Consider the following 17,204-nt stretch of genomic DNA (forward strand, 5'->3'; position numbering starts at 1 on the left):
CCTGAAGATGTTTGTTCTTCTGAACTGCAATAGAAATTTAGGAAGGAAAAATAAGTGGGCTGTTTGCAAGACTGACCCAGAGTCAGAGGTACTATAGTACACAGGGGCACTGGCTGGTTGGAGGGGATGCTCCACTGGCCCCAAATGGTAGCAGTGTGGCCCTGAGATGATTGTTTACAGCACAAAGGTAGGCCTCCCCACCCTAATTACACCACATCAAGTGCGAGGACAGGGCAGCGGAGCACCGCTTCTGCCTGGTGGCCTGATTTCCAACGTTATGGTGTAGTGTTCTTTAACTCTTAGGACAAAAGAGTATGAGATGCCTTATTGCGGTGTTGGACCGAAATGAAATATGACTGAGATACTTGTGGCTGAAAGATTCAAGTCTGATCTCACTCTCTTCTCCTCCCCAGTCTCTCCTAGGAGAGCAGGCAATAAATGTTTGCATGCGGTGGTACAGATATAATACTGTGATTAGGACATGAAAGACCCTGTATTAGATATGTCTTTTGGTAGCTAAAGATAACATTTAATTAAAGGAGCTTGCGTGAACTGCACATTCCCTTTTCTTTCTTTCTCTTTTTTTGGCCACACCGTGCGGCTTGTGGGATCTCAGTTCTTCAACCAGGGATTGAACCCGGGCCATGGCAGTGAAAACCTGGAATCCTAACCACTAGGCCACCAGGGAACTCCCCCCCCCCCCGCAACCCGCTTTCCTTTGTTGATACTGAATTTTAAGAAACAGAATCATGAAGTCAAAAGGGCATGGCAGTTTTGTGGGGGTTTTTTGTGTGTGTGTGTGGTACACGGGCCTCTCACTGCTGTGGCCTCTCCCGTTGCGGAGCACAGTCTCCAGCCGCGCAGGCTCAGCGGCCATGGCTCACGGGCCCAGCCGCTCTGCGGCATGTGGGATCTTCCTAGACAAGGACACGAACCCGCATCCCCCGTATCGGCAGGCGGACCCTCAACCACTGCGCCACCAGGGAAGCCTGGCATGGCAGTTTTTAAAACTATATATATTTACTGGGTGGAGAGAGAGAGAGAGAGAGAGAGAATGAGGAGGGGTGTGTGTGTGTGTGTGTGTGTGATAGTACTAGTCCAACTATTTCTTAACATTTGTTGTCCTTATAAAATTGGACTGATTTTCTTTTCCCTATTTTAATTTAGTTACTCAACATTCTGATTTAGGAATGTTATATTCAAAATGAGTTCTATGTTATAAATAAGTTTAATTGTGGCAAATCACTGCTTGTATGTTGATCTTGGATTTTAACAGTACAACAGAACTCAGGAAAGAACAACAAACCAAAAATGAAGGTTGGGGACAAAAGAGGGCCAAGTGTAGGCTAATGCAAACCAACAGAAGTAAGAAAATCAGAGGAAAACACAGCATGATACTTTCAGCAAAAATAACAGACAGAAGACTCCCACCTACCATGAATTAATAACTATTGAAACTGGGTGATGAGTACAAAGGGTTTCATCATTATAGCCTTTACTTTTATATATGTTTGAAAATTTCTGTAAAAAAACATTTTAAAAAAGAGACCCACGTAAGTCAAGATGTTAACATTACATCTTTTTACTTGATTGTGAATTTATATTTGATGATTAAGGGGAAGTTAATATGAAAAGAAGAGCTTCTACTTAGATGGCAAAGGCTAAAGTAGATGGTGCTTGATATTATATGTAGCACCTGCCACGTGAGTTCAGGCAGTTCACATTCTCGGGTGTGGTTTCTGGCTAGCCCTAGGATTCTGTAATTCTATGAGGAATCAAACTTTGTAGACATTTTTCCTCCATTATGCCAGGAACATCTGGCCAACACCATGGGTTCCTTAATTAAATTAAAGTATCACTGTTACAGCCCCGCTGCATCTCCTGCCTTGCCCTCCCTGGTGTGCTACAGTCCCACTCTTCCACACACCGTTAGTTGACGATTACGTTGTTGAAATCCTCCAGTTGATTCCAATTTTGACTTAAACTTTCAGCTGGACTGAACATGGTCAATGTAGGGTTGTGTCATGAGTTGAACTAGAAAGAGTTATTCTGAAGGCATCTCTGGGATTTTGAGTAAAGTAATTTGGGCTGGTGTTCAGTGTTTTGGATGTTAAATTGACTCAACAAGAGTTTATACCAAATATGTTTTTAATTATGAGCTTAGGGTTTTGTAAGCATCATGGGAGAATCAAAAGAAATGTAAGAGAGTTTCGTACTGAGGTACTCTTGGGAAGAATAAGTGACCAACTCGCGTAAAATCACTAGTAAGCCCTCCCTGGTGGAATATGATGAAAAGTGAATTGTGAAGTTCAAGACGAGACACAGAAGAGAAGTCAGTAGAGGAGAAGAGAATGGCACAGTATGAGGAGGAGGAGGAGGTGGGAACTGGCTATGAAAGATGGATTTCTGTGAAAGATACAGGCAGAGAGGAGTGGGAGGGCGTACAGGGGTGGGCACAGAACCCCCAAGTAGATGTTAGAAAGGAGAATGGACGAAAGTTCATTGAGAGGAAGAAATTGATGATGAGGAGGAAAGAGGCAATAATTGCAGGTCAGTTCTCAGGGAAACAGGAAATCAAGGTTCCAGAGTAGAGGAATGGTAAGCTTTTAGGAAGGAGTTAAGGCTCAGCTCCCCTGAGACTGGCAGGAAGGAAGACGTAAGACGTAGGAGGCAGCACGTAATGTTGTGCGTTGAAGGAGGAAGTATATGAGGGAGTTCATGCAAGAGGACCTCAATTACTGTCCATTAAAAAGGCTCTGAGGTCACCTCTTTTTTTTTTTTTTTTTTTTTTTTCAGTACGCGGGCCTCTCACTGTTGTGGCCTCTCCCGTTGCGGAGCACAGGCTCCGGACGCGCAGGCTCAGTGGCCATGGCTCACGGGCCCAGCCGCTCCGCGGCATGTGGGATCTTCCCAGACAGAGGAACGAACCCGCGTCCCCTGCGTCGGCAGGCAGACTCTCAACCACTGCGCCACCAGGGAAGCCCTGAGGTCACTTCTTAAATGTGGTAGGAAGAGGGGGGTACAGGCTTGAGGAGAAAGGAGTGTGTGTACCAGGTGGTAGAGGAAATGTGAATAGAAGTCTTACTGAGGGCTTCCCTGGTGGCGCAGTGGTTGAGAGTCCGCCTGCCGATGCAGGGGACATGGGTTTGTGCCCCGGTCCGGGAAGATCCCACATGCTGCGGAGCGGCTGGGCCCATGAGCCATGGCCGCTGAGCCTGCGTGTCCAGAGCCCGTGCTCCTCAACGGGAGAGGCCACAACAGTGAGAGACCTGCGTACCGCAAAAAAAAAAAAAAAAAAAAAAAGTCAAAAAAAAAAGTCTTACTGAGAAGAAGGAAGGCCAGGATAGAACCAAACATTCATTCATCTTTTATTCGTCTGATGTTTTATTGAGCCCCTATCATCGTTCCTTCATTCAGCAGTTAGCAGCAGTCCTTCACTGCGCGTCAGATGGAAAGAGGAGCCAACAAAGAATGCAGAGTCTGTTGGAAGAGAGAGACGCATAGGTAGCCAAGTCTAGCCTAGTCCTTTCAGTGTGATGCCTGCTGTAGTGAAGGGTCATCTGGATGCTGTAACTGGCATATAAGTGAACAGGCAATTCAAGGAAGACTTTCCAGACCAAACCCCATTTGAGGTGGACCTTAAAGAGTGAGGAACTGGGCTTCCTTGGTGGCGCAGTGGTTGAGAATCTGCCTGCTAATTCAGGGGACATGGGTTTGCGCCCTGGTCTGAGAGGATCCCACATGCCGTGGAGCAACTAGGCCCGTGAGCCAAAACTACTGAGCCTGCGTGTCTGGAGCCTGTGCTCCACAACAAGAGAGGCCGCGATAGTGAGAGGCCCACGCACCACGATGAAGAGTGGCCCCTGCTGGCCACAACTAGAGAAAGCCCTCACACAGAAACGAAGACCCAACACAGCAAAAATAAAATAAATAAATTCATAAACTCCTACCCCCCAACATCTAAAAAAAAAAAAGAAAAAAAAAAACAAGGAGAACCATTAAAAAAAAAAAAAACTGAATGGTTAGGTTCTCCTTTAAAAAAAAAAAAAAGAGTGAGGAACAAGGAGGAAAGGGTAGGAAACACAGTCCACGCAGAGGGAATAGAATTGGTTTGTGAGAGAGCATGCCGGGTTTGGGGAGGCTTGGGGTGGTCTGGTGGGTAGAGCACAGGAGACGGAGGAAGAATAGGGGCGGTAGGGTGGTTGCCTAATGGAATTTACCTCTTGCTGACATTTTTTAGGCAAAGGTAACAAAATTAGCAGAAACAGAAATAAACGTGAATAGAATAGACCTTTACCTGCTTGAGTAAGTCAACACAGTGCTTTGAAAGCATGTAATCATTCCAGTAGTGGCTCTTTTGCTTTGTGTTCCTAGAGTGATTTTAGTGTTTAAAAATAAACTACTCTTGAGTGTTACGAGTGCTTGTAAATATCAATACAGTGTTAAGAAATGTGAATATGCTTATTGTGGTCAATTTTTAGTATTTTTAAATGGATAATTTTGTAGAACTGGTTTTGAAACAACTTATTTCCATATCATAGGCAGTGGTTTCATGAAACCCTTCTAGAACTTGCCCTAGACACACTTCTAATCTTGCTCTAATTTCCTTCAGTCAGGAGAAAGAGGATTTTTGTTTTATGTCTTCACTGAGCAGAAAGCTTTTTTTTTCTACCCAATGAAATGGATCTGTTTATAAAACATTGCTTATGTAGTTTTAAAAGCAGATGCCTGCTAATGTTCCTAATCAATATGAAGAATTTAAAGCTGTATAGGGGCCCGTCTCAGCACTTTCTTAGATCGAGAACATGCGTTACACATCCTGGCTCTTTTCCAAAAAACTGTCCTCAAGAAGTTAACATAGGGGCTTCCCTGGTGGCACAGTGGTTGAGAGTCCGCCTGCCGATGCAGGGGACACGGGCTCGTGCCCCGGTCCAGGAAGATCCCACATGCCGCGGAGCGGCTGGGCCCGTGAGCCATGGCCGCTGAGCCTGTGCGTCCGGAGCCTGTGCTCCGCAACAGGAGGGGCCACAACAGTGAGAGGCCCGCGTACAGCAAAAAAATAAAAAAATAAAAAAAATAAAAGAAGTTAACATAAATTTCATTTTCCTGTTAGTCCCCAGGGATGGAAGTCATCCTGGCCACTCCGTCAGACTCCTCCTAATACTTGTAATTTAATTCTGGGCACTTCCGTTTACAACAAAAATAGAATTATGCTGTGATAATTGTGCAGGTATGTGTGGTCAAGCAGGTGATGTTAAAAATTTTATCCACACAGTGCATGCTTACTAAATTAGTTTCAGGTTCTCTTGTGGCCTCATGGGAAATACATCCAGTGCACCGATGTTTTAAGAAGAAACATCCTGCAATTTTCTTTTTTGTTGAAGCTCCATTTTTTTTTTTTTTTTTTTTTTTTTTTTGCGGTATGCGGGCCTCTCACTGTTGTGGCCTCCCCCGTTGCGGAGCACAGGCTCCGGACGCGCAGGCTCCGGACGCGCAGGCCCAGCGGCCATGGCTCACGGGCCCAGCCGCTCTGCGGCATATGGGATCCTCCCAGACCGGGGCACGAACCCGTATCCCCTGCATCGGCAGGCGGACTCTCAACCACTTGCGCCACCAGGGAGGCCCTGTTTTTTTTTGTTTCCTTCCCAACACATAACTTTGTTCTTCTCAGAATTAATACTTAAAAAATGCATTAATTGGAAAGGCAGAATGATAAAAGCACTTAATTCTGGAAAAATAATTGCTGTCACGTCAGCCATGTTCTGGGCAGTAAGTATGTACAGTGTGTATTTTCTTGAAGTCTGAGGTTGTTTATTTGCTTTTTCAATTGAATGCTGGGCAGCCCCATCTAACCATTTTGGACTCCACTGGCTTTTATTTCTGTTGTATTTGAATGAGGAATCAGGAAATTCTATTGGGATTACACATTATGTGATTAGGAACTGTTTAAATGAGATACCAAGAGACACAGCACATATACTCCTCTATTTCAAGGTGACATTTTTATGTTGTCTGTGCTCTGTGAGCCTTTTCAATCTGTCTCCTTAATCACTTGTATATATTGCAATACAAGACGGCCGAGGAAAAAAATCTACACTTCCTTTCCCAGTCTGTACTTCCTTTGGCATTTGTGCCATCCATAAATAGGCCCAAATCTGATAAAAAGGGGGCAGAAGGGAGGAGAACAAAGAGTAAGCACTAGTCTAAGTAGATCCCTGGCCTGCATGCTGTGGAGGTTACAAGATGATACCAGTTTGCAGGCTCTGCCTGGAAGCTTAGAGTAACAGTAAGTGAACAAGCAAACCCATGAGAAGTTAATGAATTCAGAACGGAATGTGGTAAATCACCGGTGAGCATGGCTAGTCCGTGCTGCAAGGGGAGGTCTTTGTGGACTCAGTGCTTAAGCTCTTGGGGGAAAAGAGAAAGGCTTCAAAGGGGAAGGGAAGAGCTTCCCTGGTGGCCCAGTGGTTGAGAGTCTGCCTGCCGATGCAGAGGACACGGGTTCGTGCCCCGGTCCGGGAAGATCCCACATGCCGCGGAGCAGCTGGGCCCGTGAGCCATGGCCGCTGAGCCTGCGCGTCCGGAGCCTGTGCTCCGCAACGGGAGAGGCCACAACGGTGAGACGCCCCTGTACCGCAAAAAAAAAAAAAAAAAAAAAAAAAGAGGAAGGGAAGATTTGTCCTGTGATTTGAAGACTTGAGTAGCAGGAAGAGGCCGGTGGTGTAAAGTCCCCTGCTGTCTCCCGTGTAAAGGCCGGCACTGGTAGTCCTGGTTTTGGGATTTTGGGAGGAGAGGGCAGGAATGGAAGGACCTCCCAGGTCATTCCCGCGGATAGAGGCATTCAGGGGGAAAGAGCGATTTTGTGCCCGACCACACGCTCACAAAGCTTTGCGTGCCCAGGTGGGCATCCACTGTCAGTGACTGTCAGAAGCCACTGTTCCTTTTGGGTCATTATTTTCTTCTTGATGAGTTGTTTTTTGTTCTTGTTGTTGCTTTGTATATGAACCCTGTTTCCTTCTCATATTTTCTATTAAGGGCAGTAACCGCTGCGCTGAATTCAATTCAGGTTCCTTGGATTAAAAACATATGCAATTTTTATTTACCCACAGTAGTTCAATTTTTACTCTTTTTTTTTTTTTGGTAGCACCAGGTCTTTAGTTGAGGCAGGCAGGCTCCTTAGTTGCGGCTAGCCGGCTCCTTAGTTGTGGCATGTGAACTCTTACTTGCAGCATGCATGTGGGATTGAACCCAGGCCCCTGGCATTGGGAGCGTGAGTCTTAACCACTGTGCCACCAGGAAAGTCCCTCACAGTAGTTCAGTTTTAAAGAGGGTCAGGCTTACCCATATCACTTCCTTTTTCAGACAAATGGACACCTCCCTGGGAATGGAGATGTGTATCAAGAAAGGCTGGCACGTTTAGAAAATGATAAAGAATCTCTCGTTCTTCAGGCAAGTGATTTTTAAATGCTGTTTTTCCCTCATGACTTAACTTACAAAGACCATTTTAAATTGGGATGGCAAGTTCAGATGCTCGCAGGAGCCAGACTGTTAATAGAAATAAACGCAGTAGGCCATCTGTACACGTTCAGGAGCGGTGAGGACTGTGGCAGAACAAGCTTACATGTGAACAACACTTCTCAGGCTCTGCTCTTCAAGGGCCAGTCTCATGACAGGCACAGTGTCATCTGATTTTCTGATGTGAGCTGTTTCTTTTTTAATATATAGCAGAAATTCTGATTTGTATACTATATATGTGTGTCTGTATATTCATACATCTATTCCATAAATATGAATAAGTATTTCTGAATCTGAATATATGTTTAATTTTTCAATGTTAAAAATGATACCATGGACCAAACAAAGCACAAAGTGAGTAGTGGAGTCCTGTTTGTAGGCTAGATTAGAGTTTTCCTCTCCTTCATAATCTTTTAAATCCTTGGCCCGTAGTTTTACTTTGGTATGTTGAGCTAAAAGAACTGAAGCCTATTTACTAGGCTGTTGATCGCTGGGAGGACAACTCAGGTTTGCAGTAAGCACTGGGGAGGAAGGACTAAGCCAGTGGCTCCTCTTGGACCTCTGAGCTACACCCTGGCTTTCGAGCACATTCGTGGACGGTGTGATCATGAAAGATCTCATGGAATTTGAATTCCCTGGACTCTTTGTTTGTCAAGCGTCAGATTTAAATAGTCCTTGATAACTTCTCTTTCAAACATTAACTTCATTTCCTCTCTTAATCTCTAATACCACCTCCTACCCCCACCATCCCTCAAAAAAGATAATTTCTGTATATGCTCTTTCTCTATAAAGTGTCCCCAATCAGCCCTAACTTCCTTGAAAATTGAATAGGAGTCCTCAGACCAATAAGCATCACATAAATAAGAGTGTGAAGGTCTGGTTTCTTATTAATTCTCAGATTTCTTTTTTTTACAGCCAAATGAGTGGTAACATCATCCCAGTTTTTGTTCTATGTAGAGAAATAAAGTTGGCAGTGGGACCCAAATTCTTCCTAATCCATTACAATATTTTGCTCTAAATACAGGTAAGTGTGTTAACAGACCAGGTAGAGGCTCAGGGAGAAAAGATTCGCGATTTGGAGTTTTGCCTTGAAGAGCACAGAGAGAAGTTGAATGCCACAGAAGAAATGCTGCAACAGGTATGTTCAGAAGCCGGTACCAAGGTGGGGTTTTTCTGCTGGCCTATTTGAGATGCTACATTTATATGTTGTGTTTGCCCTGATGCAGTGGTGAATTTCGTGATTCACTTAGCCTGGTTTATTTTACTTTTTTTTCTCTTTGGCTGCGCCGCTCAGCATGTGGGATCTTAGTTCCCCGACCAGGGATCAAACCCACGCCCCCTACGGTGGAAGCGTGGAGTCTTAACCACTGGACCACCAGGGAAGTCCCCTGGCTTATTTTAAGCAAAAAACCTAGAGTAGCAGGTCTCTAAACACATACACACGGTAGAAAGTGTTCACTGCAATTAGAGTCTGGAATAAAATATTAATAGGATTGTAGATAATTTTAAATGTCTCCTTTATGCTTTCATGTGGTTTCCTAATTTCCAACCATGAATGTATATTTTGTGATTAAGAAAAAAGATAAGTACCTTATATGACTTATTGGAAAAATGTTATAATGTATGTGGGTACACACACATATGGTGCTCATCTATGAGAGGGCCTATAATACAGCAGGTAGAATGCACACTGGAGCGAGACTGTTAAGGTTGAGTCTCTGCTTTGCCATTTCCTTGCTGTATGACTTTCTGCAAGTTCTTAACCTCTCTGTTCCTTAGCTTCCTTGTCTGTTGAATAAGCATAATTCATGAATTATCCTATGAGTTTCTAACTCATAAGGTTGTTTTGAGGACTGAACCACTGAATACCTGTAAGAACAGTGTCTGGCACATAGCAAACATAATAGCATCATCAGTGTTATCATCAGGCTTAAGAATATATATGTTTATATATGTGTGTATCAATATAATGCTTATTGAGCATTAGTTCGGCTCTTTGAAGGGTAAGTAAAGCAAATACTTTTTCCAAATGTATCTATTTAGTAATTAATCTTCACATCCTCTACTTAAGAGTTACTGCTTTGTAGTCACAAGTGAGACGCATCCATATGTGGCTGTTTACAATAAAACAACTTTTGGATGTGTCTCTTAAATTCTAATAGGAGCTTCTGAGCAGGACATCCTTAGAAACTCAGAAGTTGGACCTGATGGCTGAAATATCTAACTTGAAGTTAAAATTGACAGCTGTAGAGAAGGACAGATTGGATTACGAAGATAGATTCAGAGACACAGAAGTAAGTAATACCCTTCCTCTCTCTTTATATACATTTACATATGTATGCACATATATATGCATACTTATATATCTCGCACATACGTATTCCTAGAACAAGTTGAAATTCCTTGTAGTTGTGAAGGAGAGACAGTTAATCACTATGTTCCCTCATTATCCCTGCTTCTTTTTAAGAATAAACTTACACTGACTTTTTATCACTAAATGATAGTGGTAATTTTTAGCTTGAGACTTTTGATATGAAATATTAATCCTTTCACTTGCCTTTTGACTTTCGGACATTTGGAGCTTCTGTCTATCTATCTAGCCATCCATGCATCCATCTGTCCATCTGTTCATCCATACTGATTCTCTTCATTGTGGAAATAATGGGTTCAAGTGCATGATTTTACTAGTAGTTCTTATTTAAGCACACTGACTACTTACTCTATAATAAGTATATTTTAAAATGTGTATAGCAAACATGCTTTCATTATGTAATCATAAAAATCGCAGATTTTTAGAGGTCATTTAATTTGGCCTTCTACTTTTGGTCTAATCCACATGTAAATCATTCCAAATAAATACAGCTCAGTATACTTTAGTGAAATTCAGGGTAGATTCTACAACTTGAAATACCCATTTTCCTGGCTAAACATGCTTTCTTGTTTGTTTGACCTAGTTTATTGTTAATCCAGGTTTTCTTATTTGTTAATTGCTTTTTTGTCAAGGGGGGAGTTCAGAGCATATCCATATGAAATCTATTCATTTGAAAATAAATATAAAGAATTTTTTTCTCTCCTAGGGCCATCTCTTCCTTTCTCTTTATTTTGTTTCCTCAGTTGGGGTATGGAGAGGTGTCACACTGAATTAGAAAAATGGGTACCAAGAAGGAGAGAGGAGAAATCATTTACTTACTTTCCCCCTCTATCTTCATTTCAAATATTTGTTTTCTGCTCACTACATGCCATCACGATATGATATATATTATCCACATGTGTTATCCACTGTGTGAAAGTCCTTCCTAGAGCTGAATTTAATAAGGTTTACTCCATTGCTATTTTTATTTTATTTTTTTATTTTTATTTATTTTTTAAAATTTATTTATTTATTTATTTATTTATTTATGGCTGTTTTGGGTCTTTGTTTCTGTGCGAGAGCTTTCTCTAGTTGTGGCAAGCGGAGGCCACTCCTTATCGCACGCACAGGCTCAGTAATTGTGGCTCACGGGCCCAGTTGCTCCGCGGCATGTGGGATCTTCCCAGACCAGGGCTCGAACCCGTGTCCCCTGCATTGGCAGGCAGATTCTCAACCACTGCGCCACCAGGGAAGCCCTCCATTGCTATTTTTAAAATTAAATTTTCTGTCGAAGATGTAACTATAATAGAAAGTCTTGGTATATGTATTAATTTCTCAGTAGCAAAAGGAAATCCCCAACTTAACTCATGTTTTAATCTTAAAGCTCTTTGTCAGTCACCTATATAAGTATGTTTTTCATTTAATTGAGACTGGGGCTTTTAAAACAAAACTTAGGAAGTTACCTACTTTCATTAAAATTCTAGCTTTTGTGCTTTCTTTAAAAGTCTGTTTGGATATTTCCTCTTTTCCCTTCTGTCTTTCCCTGATTCCACAGCTGCCACAGAACACATTGATAGAATTCAGTCAACAGATGGATAACATGGCAATGGAGCTAACTCTGGTGTCAGGAAAGAAGTTTATAGTTTTGGGGCATTAAGAGGTGACCTTATTATACACACAAAGTTTAGGGAAAGTCTTAACCGGCACAACTGTGGTTAATTTGGATATGAGATGTTAACCAAATATTGGGACTAAATTGAAGTAGCCGTTTTAGGATTTTTTTTTTTTTTTGTAAGACCCCAGAGCAATATCTACATCTCTTGAGTTTGTCTGCATTTTTTTTTTTTTTTTTTTTTTTTTTTTGCTGTACGCGGGCCTCTCACTGCTGTGGCCTCTCCCGTTGCGGAGCACAGGCTCCGGACACACAGGCTCCGCGGCCATGGCTCGCGGGCCCAGCCGCTCCACGGCATGTGGGATCTTCCGGGATCGGGGCACGAACCCGTGTCCCCTGCATCGGCAGGCGGACTCTCAACCACTGCGCCACCAGGGAAGCCCCTGCATTTTTTATAAATCCTTTTTTTCGGGTTTCCTTGCTTCACTCGTGCATTCTCTCAATCATATGCAAGGTGATCTTGTTATCAAACTTGTAGTAATCCCTGATAATTTTCTAATAAACATTCAACACTATTGTTAAAATATAGCATGCACATACTCAGAGATTATGGGATATATGATAAACTTTGTTAAACATGAAAATAAAGTAGTCTTCAAAATTAAAACTAAAAAATTAAAATTGAATATGCTTATTTTCTTAGAATGAGCATAGAATGCTCATTGTCTTAGAATTTTAGATTATTTGGAGATTAATTTCTAAGAAAACATTGGAGTGGGGGGAAGAAGTATAGATACTTCCAAAAGACTGGGGGTAAGAGTCTTGAAACTTTGGAAGATTGAGGGCTTGCTTGTCCTAGGAAGTACTGATAGATGTTTGGCATCGTTCAATGGTGCCCCCTTGTGTTAAGAATACAGATATCAGAAATGAGTTTCTGTGGAGCCCTGAAGAGTTTTCTGAAAAGGAAAAGATAACAGGGATTTTCTTTTTAAAGCAGTACTGAACTTCTGATAAGAAGTTAGTTGGAAATAATTTGTATTACATTTTTAAAAGTTTCATATTAAGGAGCTACTTCCAGATTTTCCAGCTTGACTTTTCATGGGAAGACAGGGCTTCTTTCAGATTAGAAATTTATGTTCATATTTATAGCGTTGCCACAAAGGATGATTGGGTGGGGTTTTTTTAGTAGAAAAATGACCTCAATTTATAACTCTATTTTCTTCATTTGTTTCTTCTTCTTTACAAATTGCCACTATTTCTAAAGGAAGTGGTAAAATACAACAATCCAATAGAATTCAAAGCTGTTTTTTACCAATAAGAAAGTGGGAAAATATATATAAGAAAGACCAGATTGATTAAGAAAGGCTACTAAGAATTCATATTATGCAAAGATGGTTAATAAGTAGGAGATAAATAAATGGGAGAAACTGACTTTTTCCTTGAACTTGAATTCTGAACTTGTACATAAGGACTCACAACTAAAACGTTATTAAGTGATGTCAAGCAGTTATTTACCTCATTCATAAAAGGAGAAAATAGACATCCTCTTATTGAAACATTGTATTAATAGTAATTATAATTAATATTAATAAGTAATTATTATATAATACTAGGTAGTAGTTTTCCCCCTTTTACAAGAAACTACAATTTAAAAGCTTGTAGGTTTTCTGAGAAATGTATTTCACAACAGCATCCTTTTTTCTAGCCCCTGTGAGATTAATTCTTACACTTAGAAGTTTAGAATAATCCCTCAATAAAAACATTTTATTTCTTATTACATTGTTCTATTTGTTTTTTACAGTATTCTTGTGTAATTCTTTTCCGTCTATGAATCTGTGACTCAGGAATAAATGTCTTGAAAAGAAAGGAACAAAAGCACGTTAACCATTGGTGGGGTCTTCATGCCTTGTGGTTAAAAAAAAAAAAAAAGTCTTCACAGAGTATTTGAGCCCTTCTTTTGGATAAGTTGGTATTGTTTCATATTCTCATTTCCTATTCTCTGGGCTCTGGACAAAGATATGTCACTATTGCTCAGAATATTTAGACAAATTTTATAAGCAAATTAGTTTTTTTAAAATAAAAGTAGAAAAGTTGTATGATTGTATTTGTATTATGAAAACATTAGGATTGCTTTCTTTTTCATTTTCCAAATATAAAATTATTATGATACTGAATATATTTGTAAATGATAAGGCCCTCATCTACCCTCAAGTTGTGAATCCTTGGTCTAAAGTGTTTAAATTTCATTTGATTCTCCAAGATTGGGCTGATGAACAATCTATTTTTTTGTAGAAAAATTAAGAAATTATTAAAGTATTTTTATAAATACCCATATATCACTGAAAAGTCTCTAAAAGTAAATGACTTTACTAAAGAAAATTTCTCTGGTTTATTTTAAAAGATAAGAGTTCATATAGTGATTTTTAGTCTAGAAATATTTGCTCAATGATAGTAAGCGATCAGCTACATTTCTTAAAATTTTAGTCACCTTTCACTTTCATAATCAATCCCATCATTTTAGGGCAGAGGCAATGTTTTCAATGGAAAGATGCTTTAAGTCTCAAGGAGACACATTCATTTTCATTTGTCTGATCTCATTCATCCAGCTTTAACTCAGGAGCTATTGACTGAAGATTTCCAAGCTGCTATTTTGGTAGATAAGTGTGTTACTGCTTTCCTAATGTATTTCCTTGTCGCTTTTTGGACAGGGGCTAATGCAGGAGATCAGTGATTTGAGGTTAAGAGTCAGTGAAATGGACAATGAAAGACTTCAGAATGAAAAAAAGCTGAAATCTACCAAAGTAAGTTCTCACAATGGCAAAAATTTTTATATAAATGGTTCACTATCTACAATCAATAATATAAATAAAATACATGTTCTACTTAGTATATGATAGAGAAGGCATTTTACAAGGGAATGAAGTTTTTCCCCAAGCTGGAGACCATCTTGAATTTAAACACTACTGTTCTGAATAAGAATCAGGGTTTAACTAATCTGATAGAACATAGCCTGTCATTTCTCTTAATTATCTAACCTCCTTTATAAACTGATACTGTTTTCTTGGTTACTTAGCTTGTCTTTTTCTATCTGTAGTTTTCTTTCACTCCTGTCTCTCTACCAGTCTTTAATGGCCAAACTTTCTAGCATGAAAATCAAGGTGGGTCAGATGCAGTATGAAAAGCAGCGGATGGAACAAAAGTGGGAGTCCCTGAAGGTGTAGTAGACCTTGGGTAATGGGGTCCATGGCCTGTTGCTTTCTGGCTTGTGTTGTTTTGCTGTGATGGTGTTTTTAGTGGTGTGTGCATTCATTTTGTGTGTGTGTCATCTGTTCTTTAAAAATATGTTTAAAGCTGATTAGAGGGACGATACGATCCCTAATATTGTTTTCAGAAACATATGAAATAGTGAAAAACAATAAGCAGGTAAAATAAAAGTATTCGTTTATAAATTAAATCTCACTCTCTTGGACTATCTGAGATTCAAGCATGGTAAAATAATTGCAGCAATTCACCTGTGAAAGAACTCTGGTATCAATAGTAGACACTGTTTTCTTCCTTCTTGACAATAAATGTGTACATCGGTTAACTCTGTCCTGGCAGTGAGTAGAAGTTACTGCTTAGAAGCACAGTGAGAACAAGCAGCACTTTTTGCCAGTGCTACTGAAAATTCCTTGTATTTGGTGTCCATTCCTACCATAAACAAAAATTATAGGGCCAACTTCTTAGCTCCATTGGAGAGCTACATCTTCTCATAATACTAAACATAGTACTTATCTTTAGAGACTGAAACTATATTAAGAAAAATAAAAGTGCACTTATTAGCGTTGCATAGCTTTATTTCTTGGGTTAAATAAAGCCAGCAAAACTTAAATTTGTCAAAGCTAATTCTTTACCAAAATGAAATGAAAACAAACATTAGTAGATAGATAGCACATTGGATTTGGGGTCTTAAATAGTTGTGTAGTTAAAAAAAAAAGACTTAAAATCTGTTTTCTAAATCTCTTTTTTTCCATTGTTGTAGGAGATTCTATTCTTTTACCTTAGTGATGAGGGTGAATTATTTAGTCCCATGGTTTGACTAAAGTTGTTCATCGCGTGCTACCTTACCCACTAATTAAGCTCTATCTTGTCCAGGGAACATGAGTGCCATCTTGAAATGCTGAATAAATGTCAAGCAAGTCTAATATATTATTTTCCAATTTGCATTTTGTTTTGCTTGTATGACACTAAGCATCTAATTTGATTATCTTCCTTGATTAACTTGTTCAGATTTTTTACTTAACATAAGATTTAAACCTTAGGGCTGCCCTAGTCCTAATCACACTTTAAAAGATTTATTTTTAATTTGGTCACAAGGAAACTTGAAATAATTATACCATAATTATTATAAGTTGTACTTTTATTAATTGTCTTGCTTCCTGCTTATCATTGCCACTGTCTGATTTCTGAAGTTTGCGTCTAAATTCTTGTAGTTTTTTGTTTCATTCACAAAAACTAATTATTGACTTAAGAGTTAACAGACTCTCTGAATATTCCCTTTTAGTCATAATCTACTCTTTTTAAATGAACTTATCATTTGTAGGAGGAACTGGCATCTCTAAAAGAACAGCTGGAAGAGAAGGAATCTGAAGTAAAAAGACTACAAGAAAAATTGGTTTGCAAGATGAAAGGAGAAGGGATTGAAATTCTTGATCGAGGTAGGAATATGTATTTAACATTTGTTCTCTTATTTTGTTAAAGTCGTCCAAGATCTATAAAAGAAACTGATGTTAGATGATGTGTACCATTAGCATCTAAGAGAGAGAGGAGTAGCAGAAGCCATCTGGGCCCAGGACTGCAGGGACTCCTCCAAGCCTCTTTACTGTGCTTGGGCATCTGTTAACTTCCTCTTGAGCAGCTGGAGAAGGGCACCTCTGTACTTTAGTGGGACTTTATTTTAGATTACTACATGGTAAATTCCCATGATGTCCAAATTGCAATACAAGGAAGTGTCAGAAAGAATTAAAAGGAAACAAAACTATGTCCCAAGATTATTCCCCTCTGAACTGAACTTGAGACAACATAAAGTAAAGCATTTAGGAACCTTGCCTGCCTTTTTGAGAGGAGAGAGGGAAGGCTCTGTATCTTTGGAAAGTTAATGAACATTTCTTATCATGCATTGAGCCCTCAACCTTCTAGAAAGCAAAATAGGTTAATTCTGTTTTGGGAAAACTGTATGAATTTATCCAAAAAATTGTTTTCATAAATTGAGGAGGTTTGTCCTGGACATTATATGGACTGTAATTTTTCATAATGTAGGTTATACCTGCTAGAAAATAACTTGAATGAAATGTGGGTTTTTAAAAAATTATATTTGGAAATATATATGCCTGTAACATCTGACAACACTCGGTCAAATTTAACCTTTCTTTGTTATAACAAATGGTATGGCAAAAGCAACTTCGGACTCATTCAAAACAGAACAAATTCCAGTTAGTGTAGATTTGGTACATTTTTATCTATTGCTTTATCTATTTTGTCTATTTTATCTATTATTGTCTGTACAATGAGGGGCTTGAATTAATTACCTCCAAAGTCTTCTTGGCTCTAGAATACCCTGGTTTTATTTACCTGTAGGTATCACAATCCCCTGTCCATCAGAAAACTCAATTCATCCAACATTGAAGGAAATGGATTTTTCCCCTCTATTTTGGCATGTGTAGAATGTATGTTCTTCAAGGACACTCA

The 17,204-nt window shown here is 39.8% G+C and overlaps 1 protein-coding gene across 10 annotated transcripts in view; it reads left to right on the forward strand.

Moving 5' to 3' along the window:
* The window catches only part of PPFIBP1 (PPFIA binding protein 1), a 184,433-nt gene that overhangs the window by 125,773 nt on the left and 41,456 nt on the right, over positions 1–17,204 (forward strand). For all 10 annotated transcript variants that reach the window (XM_060114029.1, XM_060114030.1, XM_060114028.1 and 7 more), the window contains 5 exons: positions 7,363–7,449; positions 8,540–8,653; positions 9,678–9,809; positions 14,186–14,278; positions 16,060–16,174. In XM_060114029.1, the coding sequence (XP_059970012.1) occupies positions 7,363–7,449; positions 8,540–8,653; positions 9,678–9,809; positions 14,186–14,278; positions 16,060–16,174 (541 nt within the window). The remainder of the gene's footprint in view (positions 1–7,362; positions 7,450–8,539; positions 8,654–9,677; positions 9,810–14,185; positions 14,279–16,059; positions 16,175–17,204) is intronic.

The sequence above is a fragment of the Mesoplodon densirostris genome, chromosome 11, assembly GCF_025265405.1.
Source record: "Mesoplodon densirostris isolate mMesDen1 chromosome 11, mMesDen1 primary haplotype, whole genome shotgun sequence".
In the NCBI taxonomy this organism is placed as follows: domain Eukaryota; kingdom Metazoa; phylum Chordata; class Mammalia; order Artiodactyla; family Ziphiidae; genus Mesoplodon; species Mesoplodon densirostris.